This window comes from Phalacrocorax carbo, chromosome 2 (assembly GCF_963921805.1).
Source record: "Phalacrocorax carbo chromosome 2, bPhaCar2.1, whole genome shotgun sequence".
Classification (NCBI taxonomy): domain Eukaryota; kingdom Metazoa; phylum Chordata; class Aves; order Suliformes; family Phalacrocoracidae; genus Phalacrocorax; species Phalacrocorax carbo.
In genome coordinates, this window is record NC_087514.1 from 120,814,996 (window position 1) to 120,828,458 (window position 13,463).

The 13,463-nt window shown below is 38.1% G+C and overlaps 1 protein-coding gene across 1 annotated transcript in view; it reads right to left on the reverse strand.

Moving 5' to 3' along the window:
• The window catches only part of NEK11 (NIMA related kinase 11), a 101,787-nt gene that overhangs the window by 18,664 nt on the left and 69,660 nt on the right, over positions 1-13,463 (reverse strand). The window contains exons 13-14 of the mRNA XM_064444139.1: positions 11,088-11,212; positions 5,292-5,352 (exon numbers count right to left, since the gene is read on the reverse strand). Coding sequence (XP_064300209.1) covers positions 5,292-5,352; positions 11,088-11,212 — 186 coding nt within the window. The remainder of the gene's footprint in view (positions 1-5,291; positions 5,353-11,087; positions 11,213-13,463) is intronic.

Below are 13,463 nucleotides of genomic sequence, written 5' to 3' on the forward strand. Positions count from 1 at the left end.
TTTGCATACTTCTTCCATTTGTTTATAATTGGGCAAAAAGATCCTACTTCAGCTTTCAATTTGCTAAGCCAAACAAAGCAGCTATTTTAGTGTCTTCTTGCAAAATATTTGGCATTAGGATTTCAATTCCCAAAAGAGGAGAACATGCATCATGGTGGAACTACATCATGCATAAAATGTGCGGGCTGTGGAACACAGCACCCGAGTTCTGAATAGACATAGAAGGGCTCTGCATAGGATAGGAACAAGACAAATGTCACACATACACATTAACAAAATGCCTTGTCTAAATGAACACAATCTCCCCTCCTAGCAGGCATTTTTGGCTTGGACTCAGCTGGGGTTTAGTTTGGGTTGCACTAACATTGATCACATACAGCCAGAGGGAGCTTGCAGCTACCTTCCTGCTCTGAGCAGTATAGACACCCCCAGAGAGTACTGAATACTTTCCTGGAATGCATAATCACAGCTTTCCCAGCGGTTAAGCTCCTATGTCTTATATGATTCTAGATCCTGATCACATTGGGTTGAATACTGAGATTAAAACTTTCTATCATGAGGGATCCTACTGAAATGCTCTCAGTAAGTGTCTGCTGGATTCAGAGCTTTGCTGGATTCAGAAGATAGGAAGCAGGCATGGAGAGACACCACAGAGAAATGGATTCCCAATTCTGTTATCTGGTTATGGGCAAATTATTTGAATTTTTAAAACCTTTTCCTAACTTCTCTTTAAACCTAATGGCTAACAGTTGTCTGTTGCCTAAGTATTACAGCTGAGGTATAGTTAATATAGTTTAAAAGATGAAAAATGACAAGCTCAGTTGTTACTGGCCACCAATAACTTCACTCATCGATGCAAAAACCATTTCCTGATCATTTACTATAACACTACATATGCATATCCATACATTTTAAAATAGGGTCTGTAGGCATTCAATTATTTTAGCAGCACTGGAAAATTCAGTATCCTCAGGGTGGCCCTGAGGAAACCCCAAGCACTGTCAAAGCAATACTCATGACTTACTGGGTGGCACGCTTCTCTCTCATTTGGTGTAGAATTAAGGTCCAGATGTGGGCCTTTGGGCTTCAAAAGCAATAAAAAATTGACGCCCTAAGCACCAGTGGTCTAAGGAAAATATAATATTTGCATTCACTTAAGAAAGAGTACATTTAACCACAGGCCTCAGCTAAATTCTGCTGTTACTAATATTACAGGATATATCACTATAGTAAGAGCTCAGTATTCTCTTTCTGCTTAGTGGGTTCCATTTATTTATTGCTACAATATCTCCTTCTCCTCTAACATTTCATTATTAAAGACATCCTTCTTGGTTTTTTCTGGGATTTAAGGCTAAATAATTTGTACTTTATCTACTCTTCACATTGGCAGTTGGCCAAGCAAAACTAATTCCCCACACTCAAACTAGTATCTATCTTCCTCTCCATTAAATATGATTTTCTGGGTGCTATGAGGCAGCTGTAAGGATTGTAGGATGCTGAAGAGATGTGGTTAGTCATAACAAAAAATAAAAAAAAGAGTTTTTGGTGAAAACTGGTAAGAGCTTTTCACATTGTTACTACAACAAGCCTCAAATTTTTTCCTGGGGTGATTCATAACCCACACCAACTTCTATATCAGAGGTATTTTCTTAGAAGCAGTTACTTGATTAATAATATATTTTGCAGCCAGCTTTGAGCAGTTTGCTTCAAAAAGCGGCCGGATAACTATTTGCATTTTTTATGCAATATATCATTCTTGATTCATTAAACAAAATCAGATGAAACAAGAGCACTGGCTTTTCAAAACCAGGCATTGTGGCTTTCTAAATTAATTTCAAAGACAAATACTCTCCCTGCCTCTAGCCCAGTACTGCAGAGGATAACATAGGGCAAAAGATCTTCATCGTCTCAGGTCATAGAGCACCAGTTTGGGGCTCTTACTGCATCCTTCTTACTCTGTCAAACAGAAGATAAAAACGTCTGTAGGGAAACAAATCCTCTGGTTGACATTTATTCACACGTACTTACATTTAAATGGTTATCAAGTGAGGCTTTTCATACGTTATGGCCCAAAGGCATTCCTACCAACATATCTGCTAACAACCCAATAATTGACGATAGACACCTACTGCATCTTTTGGTAAGCCATTATGTGTTGTGAAGCTATTATCTCCACTGAATGACAGACTTCTGTTGGATTTTGGATTTTTCTTCAGCTTTCACTGCTACGTATGCGATCTTACAATGCCTTTTCCTACAAGATCAAAAGCTCCTTAGGATCAGATATATTTTCCTAAGTTCAAAAAAATACAAAGTGAGCCAACTACCTCTAACCTTCTCCTCCTTTAAGCTAAGCAGATTTAGTAAATTTTAAAACCAGTTTTTCAAACTTCCTTTCATTTTGCAGTTCTTTTCTGGGATCTTTCCAGTTTTTCAAACTTTACCAGCACGGACTATCTTATTTCAAATATACTCCACATGGAACTGTATAGTCAACCCAAAACGAACCTTGCACAACCCTAAAGCACTGGTATTCACAGTGCCTCAGTGGGAACGCTTGAGGAGAAAACTCAGTTACCTCAAACCAGTAAGTACCCTTTTACCTCAGTTTAAACTGAGGTTTATACTAAAGAAACTCCACCTGTTGAAAAATTATGTCTATTTATTGCATCCTCTATCACAGCCCTTGCTGACATTAAAAATGTTCTAGTTTTATTCTACTCAGATGTTCTCTAACGTCTGCTTGAAATGGCACAGGATTTTTTCACAATATCTTTAACAGTGAAAGACACTACAAGGAATTCTGGCCAGGCCAGATTTCTGTGTCTGCCTTATTATTGCCATGAAATCCATACTGCTTTTAGGAGGAACTATTATAATGATGGTGTAGCTCTGTAGCTCAGTAATATGGAATTGCCACTGCTAGTACCAGGCCACATGCTTGGACCTGAGTATACAGAAATTCTTGGTGTTACAATAATTTGCAGCCCAGTGAAGAAAAAGCAAGGTATAGATTAATGTTAGCAAACATAAAAATGATCCTAACTGCAGCTTTGTAGCCTGACATTGGAAGAACTTAATCATAGAATCATAGGATAGTTTGGGTTGGAAGGGACCTTTAGAGAACATCTAGTCCACCCTGCCCTGCAGTGAGCAGGGACATCTTCAACTAGATCAGGTTGCTCAGAGCCCCGTCCAGCCTGACCTTGAATGGTTCTAGGGATGGGGCATCTACCACCTCTCTGGGCAATATGTTCCTGTGTTTCACCACCCTCATTGTAAAATTTTTTTCCTTATATCCAGTCTAAATCTACCCTCTTTTAGTTTAAAACCATTACCCCTTGTCCTGTCACAACAGGCCCTGCTAAAAAGCTTGTCCCCATCTTTCTTATAAGTCCCCTTTAAGTACTGAAAGGCTGCAATAAGGTGTCCCCACAGCCTTCTCTTCTCCAGGCTGATCAACCCCAACTCTCTCAGCTGTTCCTCATAGGAGAGGCATTCCATCCTTCTGATCACTTTTGTGGCCCTCCTCTGGACCCGCTCCAACAGGTCCATGTCTTTCCTGTGCTGAGGGCCCCAGAGCTGGACGCAGCACTGCAGGTGGGGTCTCACCAGAGCAGAGCAGAGGGGCAGAATCACCTCCCTCCACCTGCTGGCCACGCTGCTTTTGATGTAGCCAGGATACAGCTGGTTTTCTAGGCTGCAAGCAGCCCATGTCCAGCTCGTGTCCAGCTTTTCATCCACCAGTACCCCCAAGTCCTTCCCTGCAGAGCTGCTCTCAATTCCTTCATCCCCCAGCCTGTATTGGTACCAGGTCCTTAACTTAAAATAGTAAATGTTTAAACTTCCTCAGTGACATTGAGCATAGAAAGATAAAAGGGACCCTAGCAGATTTCTCTCTTATTATCATCACATACATTTGTTTGGAACAGATCATACAAACCTAATTACTAACTCAGCTTGGAGAAAAGCTTTAGGTTTCAGCACAGACTGGTCAGAGATTTTTTCACTGATTAAAGCACAATTTAATTCTTTGATAATATAATTTAAAAAGGCATCTTCAGAAAGAAAAAGGGGAAGACTAGAGTCTCTTTAATAGTAATATTTTTTTTAAATAGCATTGTCTGTTTTTGGCTTATACTCTGGGTTATTCTCAGAAGCCTCCGAGGCAATTCCTCTCTTTCATTAAAGCAACAAAATGTTGAAGCATAGAGCTAAATTTTGTCTCTATTTCCACTTCTGTAAACCCACTGCAGACAATGATGTTGCAAATGCACAAATAAGTGCAGAATTTGAAGACCATGGGATCTCTGTGAGCGTGAAGACAAACTGGATGTGAATATTCCTTCATTCAGTCCTAAGGATCTCCCTAACGTGGGACTCAGAGGGTGACCAGACGTGATTCAGTGGCTACAAGACTATGGCTGCCACAGTTTTGATTACTCCTTTTCATCCTTTTTCGTCTCTGGTTTTCTCTTCCCATCAGTCCATGCACATGAGCAGGGGTGAAACAGAGCTCAGCACGGGAGGAACCTCTACAAGGAGGATTTCCCAGGCTTGCCCTGCATTCTTGTGTCAGAGCCACAAGATAATACTGCGTCAGGTTTATCCTGACGGAATGAATGTAAATAAGGCAGCTAAACAAGACTGCAGTTCCCATGGGAGCCTTTGGGAACTCAGCTAGGCTTTCATGCAACCCACACGCAAGCTCACTAAATAGCCTTCTTTCCTTTAAGTTCACTTTTTTAGTTTTTAAGTAGCACATGAGAAACCAGGTTTTCAAACTCTACGTTTATAGAGAGGAGTTGCAGGAGATTTTAGGATTAAATTGGAAAGTTAAATTCTCAGTGATTTTTCTGTGCCTGTAATGAGTAAAATAAAATAAATATTATCCAAACCTGGATCATCATTTAAAAACATTTTAAAAATATTAGAATTCATTTTCTCTTATTGTTACCAGTACTATAAACTTTAAAACAACCTATATATCCTTAAATATTTTCTTCTGGGGAAAAGAGAGCAGAAGGCAAGTTTTAAAAAGCTTTTTGTTATGACATTCTACAATTCTGACCATCAAGTTTTATGGCTCTATTATTTTCAGCAAAAGCACTTAACTGTGTATGCCTTTTCTTTTGGCATATTTATACACTCAGCAGTAGATTAAGGAAGCAATTTTCAAGAAGATCACATTTTTTTGAGTTATTTTCTTGCAAAATCAAAGTAATCAGTCTGTGTTGAATACAGACTGCTAATAACTTTCTATTACATTTAAAGAAGAGGTATCATCTTACCCAATGAGCTATTATTCAGGACACTCTCCAAATACTCGACCATTGCCTCGATATCACTGTCCTGTGGATAAATGAAATAAGGAACAGGATTAGTGTGAGCACAAAGTTAAATATAAACGCTATGCACTAGAGGTATGACCCCACAAACATAAAGGGTATCACTTACACCAATGAGTGTCAACACTAGACTACAAAGAGTCTATATTGCTCAGGACTTTTTCTATGTTTTCTTTTCCTAGAACACCAGGCTTGAGAATTAAGTTATATACAAACATTTATTTACATCCCATTCCTTACAGAACACAAGAGTGTAGAACAACTGCGTACGGAGCTTAAGAAGGTATGTTTACTGCAGAGGGTGGTGCGCAATCTCTGAAAATACACCAGCATTTTTATCATCAGTTAGTCCTGGAATATCTAAAACAATATTACACTGAAAAAGGCAAGTAGGTACCTCTTAACTATGCCAAAATTTCTTTTGCTTGTGATAGCTTCCCACTGCAAATTAATACTTACATTTTATGTAATTGCATCTACTTACTTATCTAGTACAATGACTAATTGAAAAAAATTTTAATTAAGAAGATATTTTAGCACTTTTCTATTTCAAATATTTTGTTACCAGGCAGATGGTTAACAGTTTTGCCATGATACCTTTCATGTGAAATGCTGTTTGTGTACACAGATGAAATTTAAAGTCTGGCCATTGAGCAACGATTGTGCTCCAGGAAGTAGATCAAAATTTTGTTGAAGTCCAAGAGAAACTTGGACTCTGAGTTCTAGAAGCTGCTGCTATACCACATTTGACAGCATGGCGTTTCTGGACTATTCAAAACTGAAAGTTAAAATCTTGACGTTGCTGAAAAAATCTGCCAAAAATCTGTATGTTAAAAAATGAGAAGCCTATGGTTTTAAAATTTAAAACACTGGAATAAAAAGAGACAATATTGACCTCAGCTTCTACAATGGACAATCTGCTCTATATTCCTCTGTGATCTTACTCAAAATGTTCATTCTAAGTTTCTCAAACTGAGGAACTGACAGTATAAATTAACAGGATTACACTAATTGCTGGCAATGACTGTTAGCTAGTTAGTGACCTTTTGGTGCAAGTGAAAGCCATTAGGGATGAGCATGATCTAACATCTTGTCACCCTAAGTTGTTTCATGGACTTATATTTGAAAAAGGCTCTGCTATTTTAACCAAGGTTTGCAAAACGGGTATCAGCCTCTTGGCTGGGCATCTCAGCAGGTAACCCAAAGGCTTGTAAGTCTGAAGGAGCCTTTTTGCCCTTTTGGAGCAGCCTGTGGGATCCTGGCTGGATAAAGTCAGCACCAGGGTTTCCAGTTCTGCAGCCCTACCTCAGCTGACCAAGTCAATCTGAACCTGCTTAACTGGGGCTTTTTCCCGTTAGCAGTAAAGTGCCCAGGAAATGTCACAGAACAAACTTAATTTATATATATAATATATATATTGAATATTTAATTAAGATAGACTTAGTATTACAGATATATTTCATCTGTATTTGTAAAAAAAAAATTAAATGAACCTTTAGGGTTTAATTAAAAAGTTATTAAATATTTTTGATTCAAAACTAAAATTTCATATTAATTTTCTGGTACTATAAATTTATAATTGTTTTTATTTTCATTATCACTAACAGTTAACTGCAAATCTATAGACGAACAGACAAAAACATGGTAAATGGCCACAGAAAATAGTAATATAATTGCCTTTTTTTAATGGGATAAAGATTGTAATTCCCAAGCCTCTGACTTCTTACAACAGGACATCGTATTTACTCCAAACATCAAAATAGAGCTGATTTTTTCTCAGTACGTTGTAAGGCAAAAGATACACTTTCACCGCTTTCATCACCACTGGTTTTCAAGTAAACTAGCTGGCTTAATTTGGCTACCCTGAAATAAAATTTCAGTGAGGAAGAGAATGTGGTTTTCACACAGTGGTAAATAGTTGAATACATGGTTAATCATCTTACACTGAGGTAGGAACTACCCGTGCTTTTTCTCCACTTGGGTTTAGTAATCCAAGAGGATTTTAGATGTTCTATTTGCTTATCTATTTAATGTATTTCTCTTTTTGCAGAGAAAGCAAAGCCCTACAGAATAGGCAAGGGACTGACAGATGCGCAGAACAGATGCACTCTTATGCATAAGAGCGAACGTGGATGAATGCTTGCAAGTTGCAAATTCAGAACAAACACCTTTCTAACAGCAACAGGCCATGCCAAGGTGTGTGTTAGGAATCCAGTGGAGCATTTTTTGGGGGTGACAGCAAACAGACCACCCACAGCTGCTGGAGCTATGATAATTTATGGCGGCTGATTAATTATCTGGTTTGGCAATCTCAGAAGCGACCTGTAAATTGAACATCGGAAGCTAATGTGCGACATTAGTAGACTTTGTCATAACAAAGAGGTTGAATTTGCTATTACTGTCACTAAAAGAAATAAAAACAACAAGGTGATAAACTGCAGCAAAAAGCATCCATTAGCATCTCAGCTAAATCAAAGCCAATGAAAGCTTCACTGTGCACTAACTTTTCAGGATGAAACCTCTCCTAAGCTTCTTATTTTTAAATGTTTTTAGAAACAGTTTCTCATTCTCTTTCATGTTTTCCCCCTAATTAGAAACCAGTGTTCCTAGGAAAAAAAAATGTGGAAAAGAGCCAATGGCTTGAAGAGGTAGAGGTCTGGAAAAGTAGTTGGTAAATTGCTGCTTGAAATCTAGCAATCTGCATTTCTGGTCCAAAAGAGCGGGACAAAGGACAAAAAACACCAATGCTACAACCAAGATGAGAGGTCTGGATATCTGAAATTGGTGGTAAACTCCACATCTGCAACTGAACAATGTAGCTGAAAACACACAGGCTTTATTGACAGATATCAACACAGGAAAAATAGTTATCTCAGCTCCCAGCCCAAGCCTTTAAAATTACACCATTCCGGTGTGTAACTTTACCTTCTTAACTGAAGAGGTGTTGCATCCTGTGTAAGGTCACTACTTCTCAGTCTGTCTTGACATTTGTGGGAGCTTAATATAGCTTGAATAAATAGCTCAGATCACTTTCTACATCATGCACCCCAATGTGTTGTTCAAATTAGATGACCTTTCTGACCCCATGCTACTGCATGAACATCAGAAATTTTTCAGTTGTTGTTTGAAGTAATGGGGTCACCAGAGAGCACCACCAGATGCAGGATTTCTGCACTCTGCACAGGAGTAACTAGTAAAGCAATCTCGGCATTGGGAAATTGAGAGATTTGCACGGATTAGGAAGGTAAATATCTTAGAAGTCTTTATTCTGTGTTGCAGTGGAATGACTTCTTTATTAGCACATACCTCCAAAAGCTTGATTTATGAAGGTATTTTTGACAAAAGGGTTTAAGAGTATGAAACCTATCACAGAAATAGGAGTTGGAGTTTTGGTATTAAGTAAATGACTGCAGAAGCAACCCCCTGCTATATACTAGCAAGATCAAATCTATTCTGGTAGGATTTGAAGCTTATTATTAATACTGAGCACGATCACACCTACCTTTGAGTGGGATTCCTGTCACATAACTGTTGACATCCAGAATGAATATGTCCCATGCATGCTAATAACTGTAGGTACCTTTATAATCACCAGAGAGAAAGAGAGACCTCTCAGCCTATTCTATCTATCCTACATTAGGTGTTTACATCAAGATAACATTATTGCCTAAAAATTCTTGCGTACTTCCCCTTACTCTACAGACTTTTCATTCAGTTAGTTCAGATTTGCACAGCTACGTTCAGTCTGCTTTGACCTTGGACTTACTGCAGATTTTTTCACTTGAGAAAGGGAAAATTGAAAATTATGCTCACTTCCCAAGAAAAAGAATAGATGATTGTGTCAATACCCAGAAACACCCTTCTGCTTTATCTAAGGTGCTGGGGTCAACATGAGAAAAAACAAAGACAGACAATTAGTTTCTTTGACAGAGAAAGTCCTAAAAGGCAAATGGTCACAAGGGGTGCTCCCCGATCAGTCTGTGCAGGCCAGTTTGCAGAGGGTTAATGCTCTGTGTGCACACAGACTGCTGATAGAGTGAAGCCTCAGGGCCATCAGGGCTGGATTCAGACAAGAGGTGCCAGTGGAACAGCTCTTCCAGCCCACAGTGACTCTTGTCATCGCCAAATTCTGAGGTATTGCAAAATGAGGGAACGTTGCTGCTCAGATCTGACCGACAACACCTAATTTGTTCTGCATTATTGAGAAATTTAGTTTTATCTTCTGCCCTTCATTGTTTGTAAGCAGCAGTCTGCCTGTTCAAAAACATTATTGACTGGCACTTAATGAAACAGTCAATGGAAGTTAAATGAAAAATTTTAAAACGCATTCTAAAAAGAAAAAAAATTATCTCAGAGTCTGATGAAAGTGAGCAATAATTTATTTTCAAGAGCATCTTGTGGTAGACTTTCTGGGCAACAGACTGTTTTCATGTCTATGTGTTGTGGGTAAACACAGACCCAGCAAACTGAAAAAAATAAAAAGGCACTTTCTTAGACATTCCACTGATCTACAGTTGACTAATAATTTCATTAGACCAGTACTGTATAAACTGATCCTGAATTTTAAAACACCCTGTGTGTTTAGTTTGAAGGGTAGGAAGACATTTCTAGATCAAATGAAGCTGTTTCTGAGTAAACTTCAAGTTTAAGTGGTGAGAGCGTTTCAGGAGTCCCTGCTACCATGGTAGAAGTAGAGTTCTGATTTCTCACACAAACATTTTAATTTTGCCTTAAAAACTACATGTTAAAGAAGCTATTAGTTTAAAAATTTTAAAAATCAGTACAAGTTATTTATAATTTAGGGAAGAGTATTAGCATACATGGTTGGTTCCCTAAAATGCAAAAGACATCACACACTGTTCTGCAAAATTTGCACACAAACTCAGAATAACATGTATGATCCTAAGCAGGATCAGACAGTGCCATTCAGAGGCACTGTACAAAATGCTTTAAGCTGGTGGCCCAGGGGAGAAAAGAATTGTTCCTGAATACCTCAGGAAGATCCATTTGCAGAACTGACTTGGGCATTTAAGTTCATTGATTTCACTGAGACTTGATTACTGGAGACAAGATTCATCTCAGCTCATTCTGATCAGATCTAAATTAGATGCCTTTTCCAATAATCTTCAACTTTCTTCACACTGCAATCCCTAAGACTTTCTTGGGGCAGCTTCACCTGATAAAGCTACTTTAAGCCTTTCAATAATAAGTTTTCTCCTCACTGACACTTTCTAAGATTCTTAGGAAAGTCTACAGATTTGTTGTTCAAGTCATGCTGTTGTTTAGGCTCACAGTTCATCACACTGTCCTAGAAAATATGTCTTATGTAGGCAGGAAGAAGTGGCAACTAGAGGTCCCTATCTGCCCCTGGAATAAAAGCTTGAATTTAGATCTTATGCTTGAAGTATACTTTCAGCTGTAACTTAATTTACACACAGCTAACTTGAGAGAGGATCCCACTCTGAGTGTTTTACAGGCACAAGGAAGCGTACTGACAACAATGCACCTTACAGCATTCATGGTAGCGTTATCCTTTATTTTGAAGGAATGCAGGAACCTTTCTCATCAACGACTCAGAAGAATTACATAAGCATAGACATAACTTATTCATTATATTGATGTACACACATTCCTAACAAAAAATAAATTTCAGTAATGTCAGTAGGACAAAATCTTGGGAGGAGCTTAATTTTCCCGTGAGCATCAAGCGTATACTGTTTTCCCAAAATTCACATATACCTGGTGATTTGACTTAGAGACTGTCTGTGATGATTCCACATCCTCTTCCTCTTCACTGCCTTCTGAACAGGATTCAAACTCATCATTATAATATTCTTCTGCAATTTCTGGGTCTTCGGGGATCTCTAAAGGCAATTATGAGTTTAAAGTATATAGACAGACAATACACATGATGTTAAAAAGATAAAACGGACTTTATACTGCCCATGTTATGTCACTAGCAATGCATTCTGTAACTGAAATCAAGGGATAGATTCTCAGATTGAAATGTTAATCTTTGATGACATGATAAGTGGTGTTAAAGCTGTCTCTAGCAAAAGGTCAGATCCTCATCATATGTAAATTAATGACCTCAAAGGATCTAGATTATTTTTGGCCTGAAATCACTGAACCATAGAATAATTCAGGCTGGAAGGAACCTCATGGGATCATCTAGTCAGAGCAGGGTCAGCACCAAATGGAATCCGTCTTTCATGAGCTGAAATTATGCCATGGATTGGTTTTCCCTAACAAACATAATCTGTGGTGAATACAACAGCTATGCTAATATGGAATATAATGTACACCAGGCACGTGTTTAAAAGATAAAAGAAATAAAATCTATATCTTTTTCCAAACTTTCCTGAAGCAAAAGCATAACAAAATAAAAGAAACTGGTTTAAGGTTAAGCTACACATACTTGGGTGTCATGCTCTCTAAATTCGTTACTAGTTTTAGTAATAGCAGCAAGTGGATTATTAATGTTGCAAATGAGCCTAGGAAGTACAATAACTGTTATTAAAATGCAACATATTAATCACAGCATGAAAGACACCCCAGCCACCCTGCTCTGGGTGAAATCCTTCAGCATCCCAGACTTCATAAGTAAGGAGTTAGTGAAATGGCTTGAGGCCTGATTGCACCCGCTTCAGCAAGCTGTCCTTTAACATATGCTTAGCTGCTTCTGCTGAGAAATTTTAAGCAGAGGATGGACTGTGGTGACTGTCTGAATAAAAAGCAGAATGCCTACTTCTCTACACAGAAAGCTGCAAGGCAAAGAGCTGCCCACGGGAGACACAGGTCAGCAGCAGAAGACAAGGGAGCCCAGCTCACCATCCTTCCCATCAGTAGCCCTAAGCACTCATGGAGAGAGATACTCCAGGAGAGCTAACCCCCATTTCTGGTTTTAGGAAGTCCCTCACTGACTTATCAAGATAAGTTACACCAAGCTCAGGAACAATATTTTTATGCTAACAGTTTTCAAAAAGAAAAAGTTTGGTATCCATCTTGGTATCCATCTGGGTATTATTACAAGAAATGTTAGCTGAAGACAAAAACAGCTTAATATTAAGCTGTCATAAATCACCACAGTCATAACTTTAGCTAATGCTGATTTCCACTCTTCCCCCCCAATTAAGTCTACCACTTCAAAGAAATACAAACTAATTTATCTTAAACATCACTGCATTGAAATAAATTAAATTCCAATAATATGCCATTAAAAATTCTTAGTAGATTTTTTTTACTTGTTTCACATGTATAAAGAAACTTAAAGGATTTAAACAAGAAAATATAATTAAAATCCATTAAAAGACATTGCAGTTTAGGCAGGAGGAATAATAATATTCTTTAAGGCAGAGAAAGAGAACTCAGGAAAAAAGTGAAAATGCATTTATCTGCAGCACGAAGTGGTTGAAGATCTCCTGTTGAGATATTATCTCTACTATCTACTGTCTCCAGAGTATTTTAAAAAATACTTCCTTTTTTTATAAATTTGATTTACCTCCAAAATGCTGACACATTTTCACTCAGGTTTCTCTGTTTTAAGATATTTATGGAAGCTGCATGACAGCACCATGCTCCACTGCCACAATTTTTAATCCATCCTTTTTCTATTTTTCACTTTTCTCAGTTTTTTTTTTTTTTAAAAAGAGGATCAATACAGGGATTTCCAGGAGAAGAACTCCCTAACTCAAAGACTTCCTCCCACAAAAGAATTTATTATTGTGTTTACTTGAGTTCTACAAAGTGCCACTTGACAGAAAAGCCAAACACTTAATAATAAAATAAAAATCTTAAATATCATTCCTTTTTAGCATGAGAAGAACACTAATAAATGAAGATACATGTCCTTTTCCAGACAGAGTGAACATTAATCTTTCTCTTTCATAGAAAGGCTGCAACTCCTGTGATTAGTGTAATTTTATTCGGTTCACCTTCATTCTATCTATGTGTGCATAGGAGACCCACATGGATGAACAAAGAGCTTCTAGAGAAACTCAGATGGAAGAAGGAAGGCTCACAGTAAGTGGAAAAAGAGACTGGCCACTTGGGAAGAATACAGAAATATGGTCAGGGTATGCAGAGATGCAACGAGGAAGGCCAAGACCCACTTGG